Below are 24,931 nucleotides of genomic sequence, written 5' to 3'. Positions count from 1 at the left end.
GAGTTAGGCACATAAATTCAGCTTAAAGAATGTGATGTAGATATCAGTATGAAGACTTGTTCAGAGGTGGGACACAACTAGAAGCAAAACGTTACTTGTATTAAATTCATTTGATAATTCTTGGCTCCATGTTCTTGTAAATGTGGTTCTATATTACCATATAACATTTACAGCACAGAAACAGGCCAGTTTGGCCCTTCTAGTTCATGCCAAAAACCTTTTCCCACCTAGTCCCATTAACCTGCACCCTGCCCATAACCCTCCACACCCCTCTCGTCCATATACCTATTCAAATTTTCCTTAAATATTAAAATCGAGACTGCATCAACCACTTGGCCAGAAGCTCATTCCACACTCCCACCACCCTCTGAGGGAAGGAATTACCCCTCATTTTTCCCCTAAACTTTACCCCCTTCAATCTCAATCCATGTTCTCTTGTTTGAATCTCCCCCACCCTCCATGGAAACAGTATGTCCACATTGACTCTATCTGTCGCCCTCAGAATTTAAAATACCTGTCAAATCACCCCTCAAGTCCTAGCCTGTTTAACCTTCCCCTGTAACTCGAACCCTGAAACCCTGGCTACATCCTCATAAATCTTCTCTGCTCTCCCTCTATTCTGTTGATATCCTTTCTATAATTTGATGACCAAAACTGCACACAAAATTCCAAATATTGGCTCACCAATGCCTCATCCAGCTTCAACATAACATCCCAACTCCTGTACTCAATATTCTGATTTATGAAGCCAACGTACCAAAACTTTCTTCACCACCCTATCTATAAGTGACTCCACTTTCAGGGAATTAGATACCAAATTCCTAAATCCCTTTGTCCTACTGCTCTCCTCGATGACCCGCCATTTAACGTGTATAACCTTTGCTGATTAGTCCTTGCAAAATGTAGCACCTCACACTTCTCAGTATTAAACTCCATCTGCCATCTTCCAGCCCACTCTTCTAACCAACCTATATCCCTCTGCAAGCTTTGAAAACCTTCCTCACTGTCCAAAAGACCACCAATCATAGTATCATCTATATACTTACTCATCTAATATACCACCCTATCATCCAGATCACTAATATATATGTCAAACAACAATGGACCCAGTACTGATCCCTGAGGCACTCCCTAGTCACTGGCCTCCAATTGGACCAACAATTTTCCACCACTAATCTCTGGCATCTCCCATCCCATAGTTGTTGAATCCATTTCACTACTTCAACATTAATACCTAATGCTTGAACCTTCCTAATTAACCTCTTAAGTGTAATCTTGTCAAAGGCCTTAAAGTCCATGAAAACCACAATCACAGCCTTCCCTTCATCAACCTTCTTATTAACCTCCTTGAAATAAATCGGTGAGATTCGTTAACCATGATCTACCACAGACAAAACCATGTTGACTACTGCTAATCAGTTCCTGGTTATTGAAATAATTGTAAATTCCAACCCTAAGAACACTCTCCATTAATTTACTCACCACCAATGTCAAACTCAGAGGCCGATAATTATCTGGTTTACAACCACGTGAGTCACCTCTCTAAGCCATTGCCTTCATGGTGGACATACTCCACTGTGCCATTAAGTAGGGAGTTCAACAGTAAAGGAACAGAGGTTTCCTCCTGAAATCCCCACCTCAGAAATCAGTATATAGGCAATGGTGGAGCTGAAAAAAGGTGATGGGAGCAGATATTATCTCAGTTGTAGGTCATTGGAGGATCTCAGTGGATCAGCTGCATCCATGGAGGTAAAAGCTGTCTGTTCATGTTTCAGACCAAGGCCCTGCTTCAGGACGATGATCTGAGACTCTAACAGAAATATCCTCGGAGTTATTCCAGTGCTGTTTTGTGTTCCAGTCATATGGAGACTGAGAACCTGAGCAGCAGCTGAGATGTTCTGGAATTTATCCAACTTTGTAAAATTGAGAACCTTTACAATTGTTACTTTTAGACAAGCTTCTCCAGATTGAAACCAGTGAGATCCAGGTCAAGTTGGATCCAAAATATCAAGAAGCAGGGGTTGATTGTGAAGATTTCTTTAATTGGAAGCCTGAAGCAAGAATCATACTGGGACTCGAAGAATCACAGAAAATAGGTAACGAGGAGGCCATTCAGCCCTTCATACCTCTTTTATATATTTAATGAGCTGGCATCAACAACTTTCTGTGGTAGGGTGTTCCACAAATTCACCATTGTCAAAGACAAGAAATTTCTCCTCATCTCAGTCAGAAATGCCTTTCTTCTCCATCCTTAGACTATGATGCCTTGTTCTGGACTTCCCCAACATCAGGAACATTCTACCTGACCTTTACCACTGGTAATTACGTGGTCATTAATTTGGAAGGTAGGATAAATAAGTTTGCAGATGACACAAAACTGAAGGTGTTGTTGATGGTAAAGAGGAGATTGTTAGATTACAGAATGATATTGGGTGGCGCGAGCTCATGGGTCGGCAGGGCCTGTAACTGATTGTATCTGTGAATTTTAAAAAAACTGGAGAGGCCATACTGGGTCTAATACTGGGTCTAGTATTGGTCAGGCGACAGACCTCTCATTGGGGGAGCATTTCTGAGACATTGACCGCAACTCCCTGAGCTTTAGTACAGATATGGGCAGGATAGGAGTGGGCAAGAAGGGAAAACATTTCATTGCAGCTAATTAAGGGTTAGAGTTAAGGTTAGGTATTAGGGCAGGAACTGGAGTGTTAACTGTGAATCAATATTTTTGGAAATGCAAAGCAGAAACGTGGAGGATTTTGGGGCCCACTTGCACAGGGTCCTGGATAGGTTTGTCCCACTGAGAGGGAGAAAAGATGGTCGTGTAAAGAAACCATGACAGGCACAGTCATGCGGAGCTCTGGCACGACACAAGGCCGTGTGCTCAGCCTGCTCTTGTTGACGACTGCATTGCCAGTTTCAGTTCCAACAGAATCATTGTTTATAAATGATACAACAGTAGTTGGTCTCATCAGAAACCATGATGAGTCGCACTATAGAGAGGAGGTGAAAGGCTTGTCAAATGGTCAAGAATAACAAGCTGAGTCTCAATGTGGACAAGGCAAAGGAGCTGATAGTGGAGTTTAGGAGGATGAGAACACACTAACGTGGAGAGCACACAATTCCTTGGTGTGGATACAAGGGACGATCTATCCTGGACCCACAACACCTCACTAGTCAGGAAGGCACAGCAGTTCTAGAGTTCCTGAGGAGGATGAGATGGGCAAGGTTACTGGCCCCCATCTTGACAACCTATAACAGGAGCACAAATTCGAGAGTCTTGTCTGGCTGCATCATTGTGTGGAACCATAAATCTATACAGAGTATAATTAAAACAACCGAGAGGATCACTGGGGTTTCCCTTTCCTCTGTAGACAACATTTACTGGGAGTGCTGTCTAAATAGGCCCATCCAGCACACAGTATCTTCAACCCACTTCCACCAGGAAGGAGGTACAGAAGCATCAAAACCGGACTGCCAGGCTGGGAATAGCTTTTCCCGCAGGTTGCGAGACTGATGAATAGTATCCAGTAACTGTGGTGAGATGTAATTACACCACTTGGTCACCAGGGGTCATCCAGAGGTACAGTCTAGCCTTCCAGGTTCGTCTTGCAGAGACAAGACCTCTTAGTGTCCATATTTGTTTATGAAAGCTGTCTTATACTCGCACTGCTGGTGTGGTTATTGTCAGTACAGTGACCGTGTAAATCATCCCAAATATTTATCTTTATTTCTTTTGATTGTTTACATGACAATGGTGTATTGTGTGTTTTAGTGTGTGCACCAAGGTCTGGAGAGACGCTCTTTCGTCGGGTTAGATATGTACACTCAGATGATAATAAACTTGAGCATTTCTTCAGTGGCTTCAGCACATCCTTCTAACATGTTCTTTGTCTCCCTGGTAATCTCTTCCCATGACAGACTGGAAAAGACAGTCTGCTTTGGGAGTCTGGTGTCAGCTTGTGAATGACATGACCTGCCCAACATAAGGCCTCATTTTTTTTTTTAAAATTTTTTATTTTTCACACCATAAACCACATTGACCATGATACATACATTTTCCTTTTCAAATATATACAGTGCCTTTGATGGGGATGTTGGCTTGAGAGGGAACTCTGGCATAAACAGGAAGTGACAGAGTAGGGACACAGCAAATGACAACCAGACTGGAGTTGGTGTGACTTGAGTTGGAAGGTGATTGGTAGCTAGAGAGTGGGGATATAAGAGATGAAATAAAGTGGCATCGTTTAGTAATGTTTACTGGGCCTCCATGTCTCACCATAGAAAGTTATACTTTGGGTAGAAGAATAGCTGCCCCTCCAAGACCACAGACGCTCCTAAATCAGGAGAAAGAGTAAGTGGTGCAGATGCAAAGTGATACAAAAGGCTGAGTAGACAAAACCAGAACAAATGAAGTTCAACACTGGAAAAGGATCTGCTGGAGACAACTGGGAACGAGCAGGAAAGAACACATTCAAATTTGAGTTGATAGATTAGTGGATAAGTTGGAAGGCCGGTGATGGAAGTGGCCATTTTTTAAAGGTGCCGAGCATTCCAAGAGGTGGGGAATGCAAAAAGTTTTAGTTATAACTACATTCAGCTTTAAATACTGCATGCCAGAAGGATTAGATATAGACAGATGTGTAGCTAGGTCCACAGAACACCGACACTTACCAAAGGGAACGATTATCGGACATGTGATGCTGTAGGTCATCACAACTGCAAAAATACACATGGTCCAGGCATACTCCAAACCAAACTGGTATTCATAGGCCTGATTCTGTAGAGGGAGAGAGGGGTAGTGTTAGTGAAGGGGGTGGATGCAGAAGGAGAGGAAGAGGGCTGGAAGATTTTGAGCAAGAATTCAAACTCCACATGAGGCTAGACACAGCAATAAATCTTCAGGTCCCTGTGGCTGGAATACACATGACCTCATGAGGTCATGCCACGTGTGCTTCCTTACTCCAGTGTTATTCCTCAGCCCCTCCACCTGAACACTGACCCACCAGAGAGTGGAATGCATTTTTCATCCATTGTACACTGCACTTTGATGCAATTATGAACCTTTCGACCAGCTCCTCCAGGACTTTACCTTTTTCACATGGATCTGCTCAGCCTTTGATTTAGCGAAAACAAGCCTTGCAGTGTATACCAACAGCCCCGGGATACGCAGCAGTTCCATGGCTGTACCAATCAAACTGGACGTTATGACGTAATTCACAAAGAACGCTCCATTATCTGGGAGAAAGACACATCTGCAAGAGAAGGGAATAGCAGGTCACATGAGCCAAATTGATATCTGGAAGGGTTCAGGGATGTTAAAAAGGGAGGAGTGTGCAGTGCAAGTTACAAACTGGGATCTATTTGACGGGCTCTAGGTTTAGATGTGAAATATTGGATACCCCAGAGTAAATTGTAGGATGGAATCCAACTGAGGAATATGGGGATTTTTATATTAGATCCGTAGCAATGAGTTCCATAGAACAGTGCAGAGTGGGATAGGCCCTTTGGCCTGAATCTGTGCTAGGTAACATTTGCTAAACCTCTCCTGCCCGTCTGAGATCCATATCCCTCCATCTCTTCCTATTTAGGTGACTACCCAGAAGCCAACTATAAATGCTACTATTGAATCTGCTTCACCACTCTGTGTTTTAAAACACTTGACCTGCACATCAACCTTAAACTTGCCCCAGCCCCACATGTTCCTAGTGGACGAAACAGGACAGTCTGCAGATGCTGCAGTTATAGAAAAAAAACCCAGAAGCTGCAGGAACTCAGGAGGTCTCAGCATCCATAGGAGGTAAAAATAGATAACCAAGAATAGATAGATAATCTGAACCCTTCTTCAAGTCCTCTAGCGTGTGAAGCTTCTGCCCTGGGGAAAAGATTCTGCCTGTCCATCCTATCAATGCCTCTCATTATTTTATAAACCTCTTTCAGGTCTCACTCAGCCTCCTTCACTCTGGAGAAAACAACCCAGGTTTGTCCAACCTCTCCCCACAACTCATACCCTCTGGTCCAGGCAACATCCTGGTAAATCTTTTCTGTCCCATTGTAAAGTCTCCGCATCCTTCCTGTAATGGGCTGATGAGAATCGCACACACTGTCCAATTTTACACTAAATGCCTGGCCAATGAAGCCGTGCATGGTTTACACCTTCTTCTCCACCCTACCAACTTGCATGGCCCCTTTCAAAGATCTTGGACATGGACTGCAGATCCCTCTGCACATCAATGCTTGTCAAAGCCCTACTGTTCACTGAACACTACCCTTACAGTTGACCTCTCAAACTGCAACAGCTCACACCTCCAGATTAAACTCCATCTGCCATTTCTCTACTCATATAAGTAACTGGTCCATACCTTGTTGTATTTTACACTGACCACAATTCAACCAATTTTAACGTTATCCTCTTATATAAATCAAAAGCAACAGGAGTTCCAACACCGATCCCTCCAGATAGAATTGTACCCTCCCACTTCTACTCTCTGTCTGTATCCAAACTATCAATTCATCATGGAACTCGTGCATCTGGACCAGCCCACCACCAGGGTCCAGCCTACCACCAGGGACTCTGGATCAGCCTACTACCAGGGACTCTGGATCAGCCTACAACCAGGGACCAGCCCACCACCAGGGACCAGCCCACCACCAGGGACCAGCCTACCACCAGGGACCAGCCCACCACCAGGGATCAGCCTACCACCAGGGACCAGTCTACCACCAGGGGCTGTGGACTAGTCTACCACCAGGGGCTGTGGATCAACCTACAACCAGGGACCAGCCTTCCACCAGGGACCAGCCTACAACCAGGGACCAGTCTATCTCCAGGGTCTCTGGAACAACCTACCACCAGGGACCAGTCTATCTCCAGGGTCTCTGGAACAACCTACCACCAGGGATCAGCTTACCACCAGGGACTCTGGATCAATCTACAACCAGGGACCAGTCTACCACCAGGGACTCTGGATCAGCCTACCGCCAGGGATCAGCCTACCACCAGGGACCAGGCTACCACCAGGGGCTCTGGATCAACCTACATCCAGGGACCAGTCTACCACCAGGGACCAGTCTACCACCAGGGACCAGCCTACCACCAGGGACCAGTCTACCACCAGGGACCAGTCTACCACCAGGGACTATGCCAACCAGGCGAGATATAATCCAATCATTCCGAGTGATAGGCTGGGATCTAATCAAAAGGATTGGAGGGTTTTTCTAAAGAAAAATGATTATGTGTTATATGGCAGAAGATGATTGAACAGCTTACAATTAATTGACAGAGGATAACAGAAGGTCATTGTTGTTTACCAGAGCAAATGCACTAATCATACAGGAGGAAACTCACTGGAATTTGATATCCGCTTCATCCAGGAAATGTTTATCAAAGAGCCAGTGGAAGAAGACATCGAGACTGAAATATAAAACAGGCTGGTGTTATCCTGAGCCATCAGTGCAGCTGCCAGAATGGCCTCCTGAGCCAGTGAAGGGGGATGGAGACATTCATGGAGAGAGGGACACAGCCCTGACTATGTGCTGCCAGGGAACTGCTCCCTCTGGCTGGGCACCGATCTGCATTGGACTCCTGCTCAGTTAGCACAGGGACCAGGGTTCTCTTGTGGGGGAGGGGGGGGCCACGGCTTGGTGGAGGGGGGGTGATCTCCAACTCTCAGTATGATGGGAGGGTTTCTCACTTCTAGTACTAGACTGTTCTTAGTGTGGAGAGGATTCTTTCTCATGGAGGGTACATTCTCTGAGTGGGGGAATAATTGTCAGTGTGAGGGGGGTTCTCAGTGTGAGGGGTTCTTGTGTGGGGTTCTTGTTGTGAGAGGGTTCTCGGTGTGGGGGGGGGTTCTTGTTGTGAGGGGTTCCTGATGTGAGGAGTTCTTGTTGTGAGGGGTTCTTGTTGTGAGGGGTTCTTGTTGTGAGGGGGTTCTCGGTGTGAGGGTGGTTCTCGGTGTGGGGGGGTTCTCAGTGTGAGGGGTTCTTGTTGTGAGGGTGTTCTCGGTGTGAGGGGGTTCTCAGTGTAAGGAGTTCTTGTTGTGAGGGGGTTCTTGTTGTGAGGGTGTTCTCGGTGTGAGGGGGTTCTTAGTGTGAGGGGGTTTAGTGTGAAAGGGTTCTCAGTGTGAGGAGGTTCTCGGTGTGAGGGGGTTCTCGGTGTTAGGGGTTTCTCGGTGTGAGGGGTTTCACAATGTGATGGATTTCACGGTGTGAGGAGGTTCTTGGTGTGAGGGGGTTCTCGGTGTTAGGGGTTTCTCAGTGTGAGGGGTTTCACAATGTGATGGATTTCACGGTCTGAGAGGGTTCTCGGTTTGAGGGGTTCCAAGTGTGAGGGGTTCTCGGTTTGAGGGATTCTATATATGAGGGGGTTCTTCGTGTGAGTGGGTTCTCAGGGGGGGGGGCATTCTCGGTGTGAAGTGTGGGGACCTGGAAGTCACTGTCAGGGGTGGTGGTGGAGGCTGGTGTGAGGAGTTCTCAGTGTGAGAGAGTTCTCTGTGAGAGGGTTCTCTGTGAGAGGGTTCTCTGTGAGAGGGTTCTCTGTGAGAGGGTTCTCTGTGAGAGGGTTCTCGGTGTGAGGGGGTTCGGTGTGAGAGGGGTACATTCTCAGCAGGACGGGGTTCTCGGTGTGAGAGGTGTACATTCTAGGTGTGAGGGGGTTCTCGGTGTGAGAGGGTTCAGTGTGAGTGGGTTCTCAGTGTGAGTAGGTTCTCAGTGTGAGGGGATTCTCAGCGTGAGGGGGTACATTCTCAGTGTGAGGGACTTGAGTGTGAGGGGGTTCTCGGTGTGAGAGGGTTCAGTGTGAGGGGGTTCTCGGTGTGAGAGGGTTCAGTGTGAGGTGGTTCTCGGTGCGAGAGGGTTCTTGCTGCGAGGGGATTCATTGTGAGGGGGGTTCTTGGTGTGAGGGGGTTTGGTGTGAGGGGGTTCAGTGTGAGGGGGTTCAGTGTGAGAGGGTTCTCGGTGCGAGGGGTTCTCGGTGCGAGGGGTTCTCGGTGTGAGAGGGTTCTCTGTGAGAGGGTACTCGGTGTGAGGGGGTTCTCGGTGTGAGGGGGTTCTCGGTGTAAGGGGGTTCTCGGTGTGAGGGGGTTCTCGGTGTGAGGGGGTTCTCGGTGTGAGGGGGTTCTCGGTGTGAGGGGGTTCTCGGTGTGAGGGGGTTCTCGGTGTGAGGGGGTTTTCGGTGTGAGGGGGTTCGGTGTGAGGGGTTCTCGCTTTGAGGGTTTCTTGGTGTGTGGGATACTCGGTGTGAATGGGTCTCGGTGTGAGAGGGGTACATTCTCAGCAGGAGGGGGTTCTCGGTGTGAGAGGTGTACATTCGGTGTGAGGGGGTTCTCGGTGTGAGAGGGGTACATTCTCAGCAGGACGGGGTTCTCGGTGTGAGAGGTGTACATTCTAGGTGTGAGGTGGCTCTCGGTGTGAGGGGGTTCTCGGTGTGAGGGTGGTTCTCGGTGTGGGGGGGTTCTCAGTGTGAGGGGTTCTTGTTGTGAGGGTGTTCTCGGTGTGAGGGGCTTCTCAGTGTAAGGAGTTCTTGTTGTGAGTGGGTTCTTGTTGTGAGGGTGTTCTCGGTGTGAGGGGGTTCTTAGTGTGAGGGGGTTTAGTGTGAAAGGGTTCTCAGTGTGAGGAGGTTCTCGGTGTGAGGGGGTTCTCGGTGTTAGGGGTTTCTCAGTGTGAGGGGTTTCACAATGTGATGGATTTCACGGTGTGAGGAGGTTCTTGGTGTGAGGGGGTTCTCGGTGTTAGGGGTTTCTCAGTGTGAGGGGTTTCACAATGTGATGGATTTCACGGTCTGAGAGGGTTCTCGGTTTGAGGGGTTCCAAGTGTGAGGGGTTCTCAGTTTGAGGGATTCTATATATGAGGGGGTTCTTCGTGTGAGTGGGTTCTCAGGGGGGGGGGCATTCTCGGTGTGAAGTGTGGGGACCTGGAAGTCACTGTCAGGGGTGGTGGTGGAGGCTGGTGTGAGAAGTTCTCAGTGTGAGAGAGTTCTCTGTGAGAGGGTTCTCTGTGAGAGGGTTCTCTGTGAGAGGGTTCTCTGTGAGAGGGTTCTCTGTGAGAGGGTTCTCTGTGAGAGGGTTCTCTGTGAGAGGGTTCTCTGTGAGAGGGTTCTCGGTGTGAGGGGGTTCGGTGTGAGAGGGGTACATTCTCAGCAGGACGGGGTTCTCGGTGTGAGAGGTGTACATTCTAGGTGTGAGGGGGTTCTCGGTGTGAGGGGGTTCTCGGTGTGAGAGGGTTCAGTGTGAGTGGGTTCTCAGTGTGAGTAGGTTCTCAGTGTGAGGGGATTCTCAGTGTGAGGGGATTCTCAGCGTGAGGGGGTACATTCTCAGTGTGAGGGACTTCAGTGTGAGGGGGTTCTCGGTGTGAGAGGGTTCAGTGTGAGGTGGTTCTTGGTGCGAGAGGGTTCTTGCTGCGAGGGGATTCATTGTGAGGGGGGTTCTTGGTGTGAGGGGGTTTGGTGTGAGGGGGTTCAGTGTGAGGGGGTTCAGTGTGAGAGGGTTCTCGGTGTGAGGGGTTCTCGGTGCGAGGGGTTCTCGGTGTGAGAGGGTTCTCTGTGAGAGGGTACTCGGTGTGAGGGGGTTCTCGGTGTGAGGGGGTTCTCGGTGTAAGGGGGTTCTCGGTGTGAGGGGGTTCTCGGTGTGAGGGGGTTCTCGGTGTGAGGGGGTTCTCGGTGTGAGGGGGTTCTCGGTGTGAGGGGGTTCGGTGTGAGGGGTTCTCGCTTTGAGGGTTTCTTGGTGTGTGGGATACTCGGTGTGAATGGGTCTCGGTGTGAGAGGGGTACATTCTCAGCAGGAGGGGGTTCTCGGTGTGAGAGGTGTACATTCGGTGTGAGGGGGTTCTCGGTGTGAGAGGGGTACATTCTCAGCAGGACGGGGTTCTCGGTGTGAGAGGTGTACATTCTAGGTGTGAGGTGGCTCTCGGTGTGAGGGGTCTCGGTGTGAGGGGGCTCGGTGTGAGGGGGCTCGGTGTGAGGGGGTTCTCGGTGTGAGAGGGTTCAGTGTGAGGGTGTTCTCGGTGTGAGGGGATTCTCGGCGTGAGGGGGTACATTCTCAGTGTGAGGGACTTCAGTGTGAGGGGGTTCTCGGTATGAGGGGGTTCTCGGTGTGAGAGGGTTCAGTGTGAGGGGGTTCTCGGTGTGAGGGGGTTTGGTGTGAGCGGGTTCAGTGTGAGGGGGTTCAGTGTGAGGGGGTTCATTGTGAGGGGGTTCTCGGTGTGAGGGGGTTTGGTGTGAGCGGGTTCAGTGTGAGAGGGTTCAGTGTGAGGGTGTTCAGTGTGAGGGGGTTCAGTGTGAGGGGGTTCAGTGTGAGAGGGTTCTCGGTGTGAGAGGGTTCTCAGTCTGAGGGGTTCTCGGTGTGAGAGGGTTCTCTGTGAGAGGGTTCTCGGTGTGAGGGGGTTCTCGGTGTGAGGGGGTTCTCGGTGTGAGGGGGTTTAGTGTGAAAGGGTTCTCAGTGTGAGGAGTTCTTGTTGTGAGGGGGTTCTTGTTGTGAGGGTGTTCTCGGTGTGAGGGGGTTCTTAGTGTGAGGGGGTTTAGTGTGAAAGGGTTCTCAGTGTGAGGAGGTTCTCGGTGTGAGGGGGTTCTCGGTGTTAGGGGTTTCTCAGTGTGAGGGGTTTCACAATGTGATGGATTTCACGGTGTGAGGAGGTTCTTGGTGTGAGGGGGTTCTCGGTGTTAGGGGTTTCTCAGTGTGAGGGGTTTCACAATGTGATGGATTTCACGGTCTGAGAGGGTTCTCGGTTTGAGGGGTTCCAAGTGTGAGGGGTTCTCAGTTTGAGGGATTCTATATATGAGGGGGTTCTTCGTGTGAGTGGGTTCTCGGGGGGGGAGGCATTCTCGGTGTGAAGTGTGGGGACCTGGAAGTCACTGTCAGGGGTGGTGGTGGAGGCTGGTGTGAGGAGTTCTCAGTGTGAGAGAGTTCTCTGTGAGAGGGTTCTCTGTGAGAGGGTTCTCTGTGAGAGGGTTCTCTGTGAGAGGGTTCTCTGTGAGAGGGTTCTCTGTGAGAGGGTTCTCGGTGTGAGGGGGTTCGGTGTGAGAGGGGTACATTCTCAGCAGGACGGGGTTCTCGGTGTGAGAGGTGTACATTCTAGGTGTGAGGGGGTTCTCGGTGTGAGGGGGTTCTCGGTGTGAGAGGGTTCAGTGTGAGTGGGTTCTCAGTGTGAGTAGGTTCTCAGTGTGAGGGGATTCTCAGCGTGAGGGGGTACATTCTCAGTGTGAGGGACTTCAGTGTGAGGTGGTTCTCGGTGTGAGAGGGTTCAGTGTGAGGTGGTTCTTGGTGCGAGAGGGTTCTTGCTGCGAGGGGATTCATTGTGAGGGGGGTTCTTGGTGTGAGGGGGTTTGGTGTGAGGGGGTTCAGTGTGAGGGGGTTCAGTGTGAGAGGGTTCTCGGTGTGAGGGGTTCTCGGTGCGAGGGGTTCTCGGTGTGAGAGGGTTCTCTGTGAGAGGGTACTCGGTGTGAGGGGGTTCTCGGTGTGAGGGGGTTCTCGGTGTAAGGGGGTTCTCGGTGTGAGGGGGTTCTCGGTGTAAGGGGGTTCTCGGTGTGAGGGGGTTCTCGGTGTGAGGGGGTTCTCGGTGTGAGGGGGTTCTCGGTGTGAGGGGGTTCTCGGTGTGAGGGGGTTCTCGGTGTGAGGGGGTTCTCGGTGTGAGGGGGTTCGGTGTGAGGGGTTCTCGCTTTGAGGGTTTCTTGGTGTGTGGGATACTCGGTGTGAATGGGTCTCGGTGTGAGAGGGGTACATTCTCAGCAGGAGGGGGTTCTCGGTGTGAGAGGTGTACATTCGGTGTGAGGGGGTTCTCGGTGTGAGAGGGGTACATTCTCAGCAGGACGGGGTTCTCGGTGTGAGAGGTGTACATTCTAGGTGTGAGGTGGCTCTCGGTGTGAGGGGGCTCGGTGTGAGGGGGATCGGTGTGAGGGGGTTCTCGGTGTGAGAGGGTTCAGTGTGAGTGGGTTCTCGGTGTGAGGGGATTCTCGGCGTGAGGGGGTACATTCTCAGTGTGAGGGACTTCAGTGTGAGGGGGTTCTCGGTATGAGGGGGTTCTCGGTGTGAGAGGGTTCAGTGTGAGGGGGTTCTCGGTGTGAGGGGGTTTGGTGTGAGCGGGTTCAGTGTGAGGGGGTTCATTGTGAGGGGGTTCTCGGTGTGAGGGGGTTTGGTGTGAGCGGGTTCAGTGTGAGAGGGTTCAGTGTGAGGGTGTTCAGTGTGAGGGGGTTCAGTGTGAGGGGGTTCAGTGTGAGAGGGTTCTCGGTGTGAGAGGGTTCTCAGTCTGAGGGGTTCTCGGTGTGAGAGGGTTCTCTGTGAGAGGGTTCTCGGTGTGAGGGGGTTCTCGGTGTGAGGGGGTTCTCGGTGTGAGGGGGTTCTCGGTGTGAGGGGGTTCTCGGTGTGAGGGGGTTCTCGGTGTGAGGGGGTTCTCGGTGTGAGGGGGTTCTCGGTGTGAGGGGGTTCTCGGTGTGAGGGGGTTCTCGGTGTGAGGGGTTCTCGCTTTGAGGGTTTCTTGGTGTGTGGGATTCTCGGTGTGAATGGGGTACATTCTCAGCAGGAGGGGGTTCTCGGTGTGAGAGGTGTACATTCTCGATGCGAGAGGGTTCTTGCTGCGAGGGGGTTCAGTGTGAGGGGGTTCTCGGTGTGAGGGGGTTCTCGGTGTGAGGGGGTTCTCGGTGTGAGGGGGTTCTCGGTGTGAGGGGGTTCTCGGTGTGAGGGGGTTCTCGGTGTGAGGGGGTTCTCGGTGTGAGGGGGTTCTCGGTGTGAGGGGGTTCTCGGTGTGAGGGGGTTCTCGGTGTGAGGGGGTTCTCGGTGTGAGGGGTTCTCGCTTTGAGGGTTTCTTGGTGTGTGGGATTCTCGGTGTGAATGGGGTACATTCTCAGCAGGAGGGGGTTCTCGGTGTGAGAGGTGTACATTCTCGATGCGAGAGGGTTCTTGCTGCGAGGGGGTTCAGTGTGAGGGGGTTCTCGGTGTGAGGGGGTTCTCGGTGTGAGGGGGCTCTCGGTGTGAGAGCGTTCAGTGTGAGGGGGTTCTCAGTGCGAGAGGGTTCTCGCTTCAAGGAGGTTCAGTGTGGGAGGGTTTTCAGTTTGAGAGGGTTCAGTATGAGGGGGTTCAGTGTGAGGGAGTACATTCTTGGGGTGAGGGGGTTCTTGGTGTGAGAGGGGTACGTTCTCGGTGTGAGGGGGTACTCGGTGTGAGGGGGTACGTTCTCGGTGTGAGGGGGTTCTCGGTGTGAGGGGGTACTCGGTGTTAGGGGGTTCTCGGTGTGAGGGGGTTCTCGGTGTGAGGGGGTACTCGGTGTTAGGGGGTACGTTCTCAGCAGCAGCGAAGTGTCCTGTTTCAGTGGGTGTGCAGTGATGTGAGTTCTGGTGATTTTCTGCTCCAGTCTGGGCCGGATCCTCATCACTGACACACACACGCAGTCTCTCTGCAGGGTCATCTGGACGCTGGCTTGCCTCTCTTCTCTCTCTCCACTTGAGGCCCTGCTTGTTCTGAATCACCATTACCTGGTTAGGCCGAGTGAAGGCAGGATGATCACCATGAAGACCAGGAAGAAGTAACACTTGTGCATCGTCACCTGGTTCTCAGTGGATCTGAAACAGCACCACGAATCACCCTGTCAGCAGAGGGTGGCATTTTGGGAGGTCGAACTTGAAGACAGAGTACAGCGTTAATGGTCGGTTACTTAAGATGAACAAGAGGGTCCTTGGGGTCAAAATCCATTCATCCCTCAAGTTTGCCGCATTGGTTGACGGGAAGTTTAGAAAGCCTATGGGATGCTGAGCTCTATTTGTCGTGGGATCAGATTCAAGAGTCGTGAGGTTATGTTTCAGCTCTGTAAATCTCTGGTGAGACCACAAGAGTATTGTGTTCAGTTCTGGCCACCTCATTAAAGGAAGGATGTGGAAGCTGTTGAGAGGGTACAGAGGAGATTTACCAGGATGTTGCCTGGATTTGAGAATGTGAATGAGGAAAGGTTTACTCTCTGTGGAGCGTAGAAGAATGAGAGGTGATTTACTCGAGGTCTACAAGATTCTGAGAGGCTTAGATAAAGCAGACAGCCAGAACCTTTTCCTGGGGTGAGTGTCGCAAACCATATGATATTACAGCACAGAACAGGCCCTTCAGCTCTTCTAGTTGGTGCCTAACTATTTTTCTGCCTAGTCCTAATGACATGCACCAAACCCATCGCCATCAATACCCCTCCCATCCATGTACTGTCCAAATTCTTCTTCAATGTTAAAATTGCGCCCACATTCACCACTTCAGCTGGCAGCTCGTTCCACACCCCCACCACTCTCTGTATGAAGAAGTTCCCCCTAAACTTTTCCCCTTTCACCCTGAACCCATGTCGTCTGGTTTGTGAGGGGTTTCACCCACCCTCAGTGGAAAATGTCGACCTACATTTACTCTGTTTATCCCCCTCATAATTTTAAATACCTCGATCAAATCTCCCCTCATTCTTCTACGCTCCTGGGAATAAAGCCCTTACCTCTTTAACCTTTCCCTGGAACAAACAGTTCCTGATGTCCGGACCACATCCGAGTAAACCAGAGGACATTTGTCAAAGGTGAGGGGAAGAAAGTTGTGGGGGCATGGAATTCACTGTCAGGGGTGGTGGTGGAGGCTGGTACAATGGGCACATTTAAAAGACTCTGGGACAGGAACATGCATGCAAGAAAAATAGAGGGTTAGTTTGTTGAATTGGTTTATATAGGTGGGCACAACATTGTGGGCTGAAAAGCCTGCACTGTGCTGTAATATTCCATGTTCAATGTAGAAGTGAAGAATTAGAGTTGGGGAATGGGGAGGGGTGCAGAAGGGTCAGGAAGTGGGCAAAATGAGAGGTTGTAGGGGGAGTTGGGAAAGGTGGGATGGGAAGGTAAGGGAGTTGGATAGGGGAGTGGGGCAGGGTTGTTAGGGAAGGGTGAGAGAGGGAAAGGTGTGGTTAGGGGTGTGTGGGAGAGAGAGGAGAGTAGGATGGAGAGAGGAGTAGGAGGGAGACGAGGGTGCGAGGGGGAGGGGAGCAGTGTGGGAGGGAGATGAGAGTGGGAGGGGTGCGATGGGAGGGGAGTGGTGAGGGAGAGAGACGAGGTTGCGAAGGGGAGGAGTGGCGTGGGAGGGAGATGAGAGTGGGAGAGGTGCGATGGGAGGGGAGTGGTGTGGGAGGGAGACGCAGATGCGAGGGGGAGGGGAGTGGAAAAGGTATGGGAAGGTGGTTGTTGGAAAGAGGGGAGATGGATGGCGAGATGTGGAAGGGGAGGGCGAGGGGAGTGGTAGGGGTCAGGGGAGTTGGGAGAGTGGGATTAGAGGGAGATGAATGGATGGGGTGAGAATGATGTGTGTGAGGTGCTGGTACAGAGAGGTGATGGATAAGAGGGAAGATGGACGAATATGCTGTCTGCTGCCTTCGGGACACCACTGATCGGCACGGATGGATGGGCTCGTGCTGTTCTCAGTTCCTGCCCTCATATCCCCTTGTTCACATCACCACAGTTGGCGGCCTCAGTCTGATTACCTTGTCCAGTGACACTCAAAGAATGCGGAATAGTAGACAATGAATGGCAGCAGCACGGAAAATGCCCACAGGAGCAACGTTGGAAAAAACTGAGTCACAATCGGATTCTGTAAAATGTGGAATTCACACACAGAACAACAGATCAATGACAGGAAGTGACCACTGAGGACATGAAGCAAAGTAATGCCCACTCTCTGTGTGAAGAAGTTCCCCTTAAACTTTTCCCCTTTCACCCTTAACTCACGTCCTCGGGTTTGAAACTCACTTACCCTCAGTGGAAAAGGCCAATCTACATCTACTCTGTCTGTCCCCCTCATAATTTTAAATACATAGGAACATAGGAAGTAGGAACAGGAGTCGGCCAAAAATGGCCCATTGAGCCTGCTCCACCATTCAATACGATCATGGCTGATCTAATTTATGACCTAACTCCACCTACCTGCCTTCTCCCCATATCCCCTAATTCCTCTATCATGTAAAAATTTATCTAACCAAATTTTAAATATGTTTAATGAGGCAGCCTCAACCACTTCCCCGCTGAGAGAATTCCAAACATTCACTACTCTCTGGGAAAAACTATTTTTCCTCATCTCTGTCCTAAATCTACTCCCCCGAATCTTGAGACTGTGTCCTCTCGTTTTAGTTTCCCCGGCCAGCTCAAAAAACCTTCCTACATCTATCCTATCCATACCCTTCATAATCCTCTATGTTTCTATAAGATCTCCTCTCATTCTTCTGAACTCGTGCGAATACAATCCTAGACGATTTAATCTTTCATCATAAGTCAACCCCTTCATCCCAGGGATCAACCTAGTAAACCTCCTCTGGACCGTCTCCAAAGCCAGTATATCCTTCCTCAAATATGTATTGTTCAATACCTCGATCAAATCTCCCCTCATTCTTCTATGCTCCAGGGAATTAACTCCTAACCTGTTTAACCTTTCCTTGTTACGCAGTTCCTTGATGTTCAGGCAACATCCTAGTAAATCTTCTCTGAACTCTTTCTATCTTATTGATCTTTCCTGTAGTTAAGTGACCAAAACTGCACACAATCCTCCAAATTTGGCCTCTTCAATGTCTTATACAAATTTACCATAACATCCCAACTCCTGTGCTCAATTCTCTGATTTATTAAGGCCTGTGTTACAAAAGCTCACTTTACAACCCTATCCACCTGTGATGCCATTTTCAGGGAATTATGAATCTGTATTCCCAGATCCCTCTGCTCTACCCCACTCCTCAGTGCCCTACTGTTTACTGTGTATGTCCTACCTTGGTTTGTCCTTCCAAAGTCGACCACCTCACACTTGTCTGCATTAAATTCCATCTGCCATTTTTCAGCCCATTTTTACAGCTCATCCAGATCCCTCTTCAAACCTTCTTCATTGTCCACAACATCTACAATCTTAGTGTCATCTGCAAACTTGCTGATCCAATTTACCAGGTTATCATCAAGATCATTGATAACAAACAACAATGGTCCCAGCACCGATCTCTGGGGCACCACTAGTCACAGGCCTCCAGTCTGAGATGCAACCATCCACCACTACTCTCTGGCTTCTCCCATAAAGCTAATTTCTAATCCAATTTACTACCTCACCATGAATTCGAAGCAACTGAACATTCCTGATTAACCTCCCATATGAAACCTTGTCAAAGCCCCTACTGAAGTCCATGTAGACAACATCCACAGCTGTTCCTTCATCCACTTTCCTAGTAACCTCCTCAAAAAAACTCTGGATCATTCAGGAGGCAGAGGGGGTGGTAAACAGGAGATTTAAGGACACTATCACATCTGGGAGGCAGGTAGAGGGGTGATGGGTGACAGGAAAGGAAAGGGAACAGACAGGCTGTGCAGGGCACCTCTATGGCCATTCCCCTCAACAACAAAGATACCATTTTAAAGACTGTCGAGGGGAGGGGTGGGTTGGGGAACCTACCAGGGACAAGCCACAGTGATCAGGTGTCTGGCACCGTGTCTTGTCCTGTGGCTAAGAAGGGAAGGGAGGAGAAGAGGCGAGCTGAGGTGATAGGGGATTCCATAGTTAGGGGGACAGATAAGAGGTTCTGTGGAAGAGATCGAATATCCCGAACGGCATGTTGCCTTCCTCGTGGCAGTGTCCGAGTTATCTCAGATCGACTTCACGGCGTTCCTTTTGCTCTTAATATACCTGTAGAAACTCTTCGGATTTTCCTTCACATTGTCTTCCTGATTTCTTTCTTGGGTTTATTCAGCTCCACTTACACCTCATTGGCTTCTTGTTGCCCTCACCTGCAATGCACCTCTCTTTTTCTTAACCAGATTTCCAATATCCCTCAAAAACTAGGGTTCCCTGTGCCTGCTAACGTTACCTTTAATCCTGACAGGAACATACAAACTCTAGACTCTCAAAATTTCACTTTTGAAAGTTTTCCTCGTACCTCACACATCCTTGCCAGTAAACAACCTGTCCCAATCCACGCATTCTCGATCCTTTCTCCATTCCTCCAAATGGTTTATCTCCAATGTGGAATCTCAACCTGAGGCCCAGACCTGTCCTCCATAATTAACTTGAAACACATGATCTTCTGATCATTCAGTCAGCACATCTCGTGGGCTGAAGGGCCGGTACTGTGTTGCAATGTTCAAAATGTAATTTTTAAAATTTAAATTCTAAATGCACAGTAAAAGGCCCTTCGGCCCACGAACCCATGCTGCCTGATTACACCCAATTAACCTACACCCCCAGTACATTTCGAACAGTGGGAGGAAACTGGAGCCCCCGGGGAAAACCCACACAGACATGAGAGAACGTACGAAGTCCTTACAGACATCACAGGATTTGAGCCCCTATCCCCATTGCTGGCGCAGTAACAGCGTTGCACTAACCATACACCATCTGTGCAGTTCTACGTTAAATTTTCCCAGGAGTTTCTTCAGTCGCTGCCCACAACATCCTATGATACACCTGGTCAAACGTCAGGGATTTTCCTCCTTTAAGGCTTCAAGAGTACCAATCCCTCCTCGTCTGTTATCTCATCATCTTTCCAAATACAACTTCCCTTCTCTGAACTCACTCTCTTCCATGCTCTTTGCCAAGTTGAATTCTACACCACCCTGTGTCGGTCACTTTTGCGATACAGGCTCAGCTTGCTTGTTTTTCTCTCCCTTTATTTCCTTTTTGATTTCCTGGGGAAGACGTGCCTCGACTTCCCTGCCAAGCGCATCTTTCCACTCTGTCTCTTGCTGCTCCTGGTATTCGTCAATGACTCTCAGCCAGACCCGCTGCCATTCACACAGTGATCTAACCGCTCCCATTTAGACCATAACACATAGGAGCAGAACTAGGCCACTTGGTCCATTGTGGCTGCCCTGCCAATTAATCATTCTCTAACCCATTTTCCCACTCAGCCCCACAGCCCAGCCTTTTCCCCTTATTGGGCAGGACCTACCTTGAGGCTCTCCACAGGATTTGTGACGTTGAACTTGTCCATGGTGTTAACAATGATGGCAGGGGTGGTGAGAAAGAAGAGCAGCAGGAAGAGGAAGATGTTGAGAATTGCACAGCGGATCCACCAAGCACTGCTCTGCATCGACAGGTTCTCCCTAACACAACCAGGAAAGACACAAGGAAGTGAGGCAGTGTGCACAACAGCGGGAGCTCCAGGTAACCACATGCTGAAGCTGAAACCCAGCAGGCAGTCGGGTCTGTAAATCTGGACCTTTCACTGTCGTCATGGATCGGAGCTGGGACCCTTGTTGTTTGTCATCTATATCAATGATCGGGATGATAATGTGGTAAATTGGATCAGCAGTTTGCAGTTGACAATAGGATCAGAGGCGTTGAGGAAGCCTTTCAAAGCTTTCAGAGGGATTTGGACCAGCTGGAAAATTGGACTACAAAATGGCAGATGGAGTTTAATGCAGACAAATGTGAGGTGTTGCACTTTGGAAGGGCAAACCAAGGTAGGACGTCCACGGTAAATGGTCGGGCACTGAGGAGTGGGGTGGAACAGAGAGATCTGGGAATACAGATACAGAATTCTCTGAAAGTGGCATCGCAGGTGGATAGAGTTTTTGGCAAATTGGCCTTCATAAATCAAAGTATTGAGTACAGGAGTTGGGATGTGATGTTAAAGTTGTATAAATATGGTGAGGCCATATTTGGAGTATTGTGTGCAATTTTGGTCACCAAACTACAGGAAAGGTGTCAATAAGATAGAAAGAGGGCTGAGAAGATTTGCTAGGATGATGTCAGTACTCAAGGAACTGAGTTGGACAGATTAGGTTACCCAGTGGTTCTCAATCTTTTTCTTTCCACTCACATCCCACTTTAAGTAATCCCTATACCATCGGTGCTCTGTGATTAGTAAGGGATTGCTTAAGGTGGAATGTGAGTGGAAGGGAAGGTTGAGAATCACTGCTCTAGGCCAAATTGTTACTGAAATATTTTGCTTGGGAAAAATCGTCTTTGGCCCATTTCCTTTGGAGTTATGAAACCGTGCACATAACGAGTCAATTAGGTACAATTAAAACAGTGGTTTTCAAATTTTTTCTTTCCACCCACATCCCACCTTAAGCAATCCCTTACTAATCACAGAGCACCGATGGCATAGGGAATACTTAACGTGGGATGTGAGTGGAAAGAAAAAGGTTGAGAACTACTGGGTTAGGACTTTATTCCCTGAAGCGTTGGAGAATGATGGGAGATTTGAGGGGGATAGATAAAGTAAATGCAATCAATTTGTTTTTACACTGAGGCTGGGTGAGACAAAATAAAGGGGACATAGTTTAAGGGTAAAAGGCTTAATGAGAACATTAGGGGGAACATCTTCACTCAGACAATGGTGAGAGTGTGGGATGAGCTGTCAGCTGAGGTGGGTGGGTGGGGGTTTGATTTTGACATTTAAGATTAGATAGGTACATGGATGGGAAGGGGTATGGAGGGCGATGATCCAGGAGCTGGGTATTGAGACAAGATGGAATAAATAGATTGGCAAGCACGAGATGGGCTGAAGGGCCTGTTTTTGTGCTGTAGTGTTCTATGCTTTAAGGTTAAATACTTTCCCATTGAGGTTACTGCATTACTTGTAACCTGAATTGGAGACCTGCTGCAAAGCTTGAAACCGACACCTACCAGATAATGTCACTGTGGCCAGGGGCATATTGCACATGCCATCTGTGAGATTTGACGAGAGTGGTAATGCTGGACTGGTGCGGTCGGTTCCGGCAACGGCTCTGCTGGTAATCTTTCACAATCCTGAAACAAACATCAGAGGCATGATCAAATAAATGAGAGAGAATTTAGGAACATAGGAACATAGGAAGTAGGAACAGGAGTCGGCCAAAAATGGCCCATCGAGCCTGCTCTGCCATTCAATACGATCATGGCTGATCTAATTTAGGACCTAACTCCACCTACCTGCCTTCTCCCCATATCCCCTAATTCCTCTATCATGTAAAAATTTATCTAACCGAATTTTAAATCTGTTTAATGAGGCAGCCTCAACCACTTCCCTGCTTAGAGAATTCCAAACATTCACTACTCTCTGGGAAAAACTATTTTTCCTCATCTCTGTCCTAAATCTACTCCCCCGAATCTTGAGACTGTGTCCTCTCATTTTAGTTTCCCCGGCCAGCTCAAAAAACCTTCCTATATCTATCTTATCCATACCCTTCATAATCCTATATGTTTCTATAAGATCTCCTCTCATTCTTCTGAACTCTGACATTTGACATTGGATAGGGGGGGGGGGGTCTCATCCACAGTAGTATGCCGTTTAATTATATCACTTCTGGAAAGCAAGGAGGTTATATCCCAATCGTGGGAACCAGGTCCATGAAAGATATCGAACCCTCAGAGGATACCTCCTCATTCACTTTTGCACAGTCAGTGCCTGATTGTTAGAACACAGAACATTACACCACAGTACAGGCCCTTCAGCCCACAATGTTGTGCTGACCAATATAAGCCTACTCAACAATCCAAACCTTCCCTACCTCAGCCATAGCCCCGCTTTTTTTTCTTATATCCATGTGCCTGTCTAAAGCTGTTTAAATGCCCCTCATGATTTAGCCCACACCACCATCCCTGGCAAGGCATTCCAGGTACCCACAACTCTGTGTAAACTCTCCACCGATGTCTCCCCTAAACCTTCCTCCTTCACTCGCTTTGTCCTCTGGTGCTGGCTGTCCATCCCATTTATCCCTCTGATAATCTTGTAGACCTCTATAAAGTCTTCTCTCATCCTTCTTCACTCCAAAGAGAAAGGCCCTAGCTTATAAGAGACGTTCCTCCATCCAGGCAACGTCCTGGTAAGTCTCCTCTGCCTCCTCTCCATGGCTTCCACTTCCTTCCTGTAATGAGGTGACCAGAACTGAACACAATACTCCAACTAACCAGTTTAACAAAGCTGTAACATTACCTCAAGGTTCTTGAATTCAATCCCCCGACTGATGCATGCCAGCATACCATAAGACTTTTTTTAACTACCCTATCAACCTGTGTGGTAACCTTGAGAGATCTATGGATTTGGACCCCAAGGTCCCTTTGTTCTTCCACACTGTTAAGAATCCTGCCATTAACTTTGTACTCAGTCTTTATGTTTGTCCTTCCAAAATGTATCACTTCACACTTAGCTGGTTTGAACTCCATCTGCCACTTCTCCACCCAACTCTGCATCCTGTCTATATCCTCTTGTTACCTACAACAACCCTGAACCCTATACACACCTCCAACCTTCATGTCATCTGCCAACTTACTGACCCATCCCTCTGGTGCCACAACAACAACCTTGTACTCAGTGATATCAAAACTAAGGAACTGATTGTGTACTTCAGGAAAGTATAGAAGAACACAAACCAGTCCTCATTAAGGGGTCGGCAGTGGAGAGGGTAAATAACTTCAAATTCCTGGGTGTCAACATTTCTGAAGACCTATCCTTGGATCTCCATGTCGATACAATAACGAAGAAAGTTCACCAGCGGCTATACTTCATTAAGTTTGAGATTTGACATGTCACCAACACTTGCAAATTTCTACAGGGGGACCATGGAGAGCATTCTGACTGGTTGCATCACTGTCTGAAATGAAGGTGCCAACGCACAGGACAGGAAAGGACTACAGAGAGTTGTGAACTCAGCCAGTGCCATTGTGGATATCAGTCTTCGCTCAATTAAGGACATATATAGGAGCCGGTGCCTTAAGAAAGCAGCTTCTATCAAGGACCTCCACTACCCAGGCCAGGCCCTCTTCTCACTGCTACCATCGGGAAGGAGGTACAGGAGCCTGAAGACGAACACTGAATGGCAGATTTCTGAATGGACAATTAATCTATGGACATCAGTCCACTTTGTTCTCTTATTTTGCACTAATTATTTATTTTTAAAAAGGATATTTAAGGAAACATAATTTATAGCAACTTTTGTACCTGTAATGTACAATTCTGCAGCCATAAAACAATGAATTTTGTGACACGTTCATGACAATAAACTTGATTCTGATTCTGTTCCTCTAATTCTTTATCCAGGTCATTTATAAAAATCACAAAGAGCAGGGGCTCCAGAACAGATCCCTGTGGAGCTCCACTGGTCACTCAACTCCAAGTAGAATACATTACACCCACTACTACCCTCTCCTTTCTATAGACAAGTCAATTCTGAACCCACACAGCCAAGGTTCCATGGAATCTTGACTTACTGATTGGGACGATCATGGAGGTCCTTGACAAATGCCTTGCTAAAATCCATATACATCACATCCACCGCTCTACCTTCATCAATTTCTTTTATTACTGCCACAAAAATCTCAATTAGGCTCGTGAGGCACCACCTTCCCCTAATAAATCCATGTTGACTATCCCTGAGAAGACTGTATTTCTCGAAATGCTTGTAAATCATCTCCAATAGTTTGCCCAATACTGATGTAAAACATATAATTCCCAGGATTCTCCTTATTACCTATTTTAATCAAGGGGTCTACATTAGCCATTCTCCCAGCACCTTCTCTGTGGCCAAGGAGGAAATAAAGATCATTGCCTACATCCCAGCTATCGCTTTCCTCTCTTCCTGTAATAATCTGGCGTGTATCTTGTCCAGGCACCGGGACTTATCAATCCGAAGGATTTTAAGGAATCCAGCACTTCCTCTTTTTTTAACCTCCTTGAGTACTGAGGAGGGGGATAGTCAGTCTAAGGAAGGCAGAGGTGTAGAGTCAGGCTTTGTAGTTCAGAAAGGTAGGGATAGGAGGAAAAGGTCAGGGAGACTGATAGAGGTTTTTGTGGACACAATAAAGAAAACCGGATGGTGGTTTGCCTCCCTGGTGCCAGGGTCCAGGATGTATCTATGCGTGTCCAGAACATCCTAAAAGGGGAGGGTACTAATGATGTTGGAAGGAAGGAGGTAGTGGTCCTGCAGAATGAATATAGGGAGTTAGTAGGGAGCTTAGAAGAAGGACCACTAAGGGTGTAATCTCTGGATTGT

General features: G+C 48.6%; 1 protein-coding gene across 5 annotated transcripts in view; it reads right to left on the bottom strand.

The window, feature by feature from the left end:
* The window catches only part of tmem63c (transmembrane protein 63C), a 218,466-nt gene that overhangs the window by 29,359 nt on the left and 164,176 nt on the right, over nucleotides 1-24,931 (bottom strand). For all 5 annotated transcript variants that reach the window (XM_069915866.1, XM_069915868.1, XM_069915870.1 and 2 more), the window contains 7 exons: nucleotides 21,588-21,710; nucleotides 19,903-20,056; nucleotides 16,471-16,577; nucleotides 14,459-14,545; nucleotides 7,346-7,411; nucleotides 5,090-5,252; nucleotides 4,672-4,777 (listed from right to left, as the gene is read on the bottom strand). In XM_069915866.1, the coding sequence (XP_069771967.1) occupies nucleotides 4,672-4,777; nucleotides 5,090-5,252; nucleotides 7,346-7,411; nucleotides 14,459-14,545; nucleotides 16,471-16,577; nucleotides 19,903-20,056; nucleotides 21,588-21,710 (806 nt within the window). The remainder of the gene's footprint in view (nucleotides 1-4,671; nucleotides 4,778-5,089; nucleotides 5,253-7,345; nucleotides 7,412-14,458; nucleotides 14,546-16,470; nucleotides 16,578-19,902; nucleotides 20,057-21,587; nucleotides 21,711-24,931) is intronic.

This window comes from Narcine bancroftii, chromosome 2 (genome assembly GCF_036971445.1).
Source record: "Narcine bancroftii isolate sNarBan1 chromosome 2, sNarBan1.hap1, whole genome shotgun sequence".
NCBI lineage: Eukaryota > Metazoa > Chordata > Chondrichthyes > Torpediniformes > Narcinidae > Narcine > Narcine bancroftii.
This window is presented reverse-complemented; position numbering and strand designations above follow the sequence as displayed.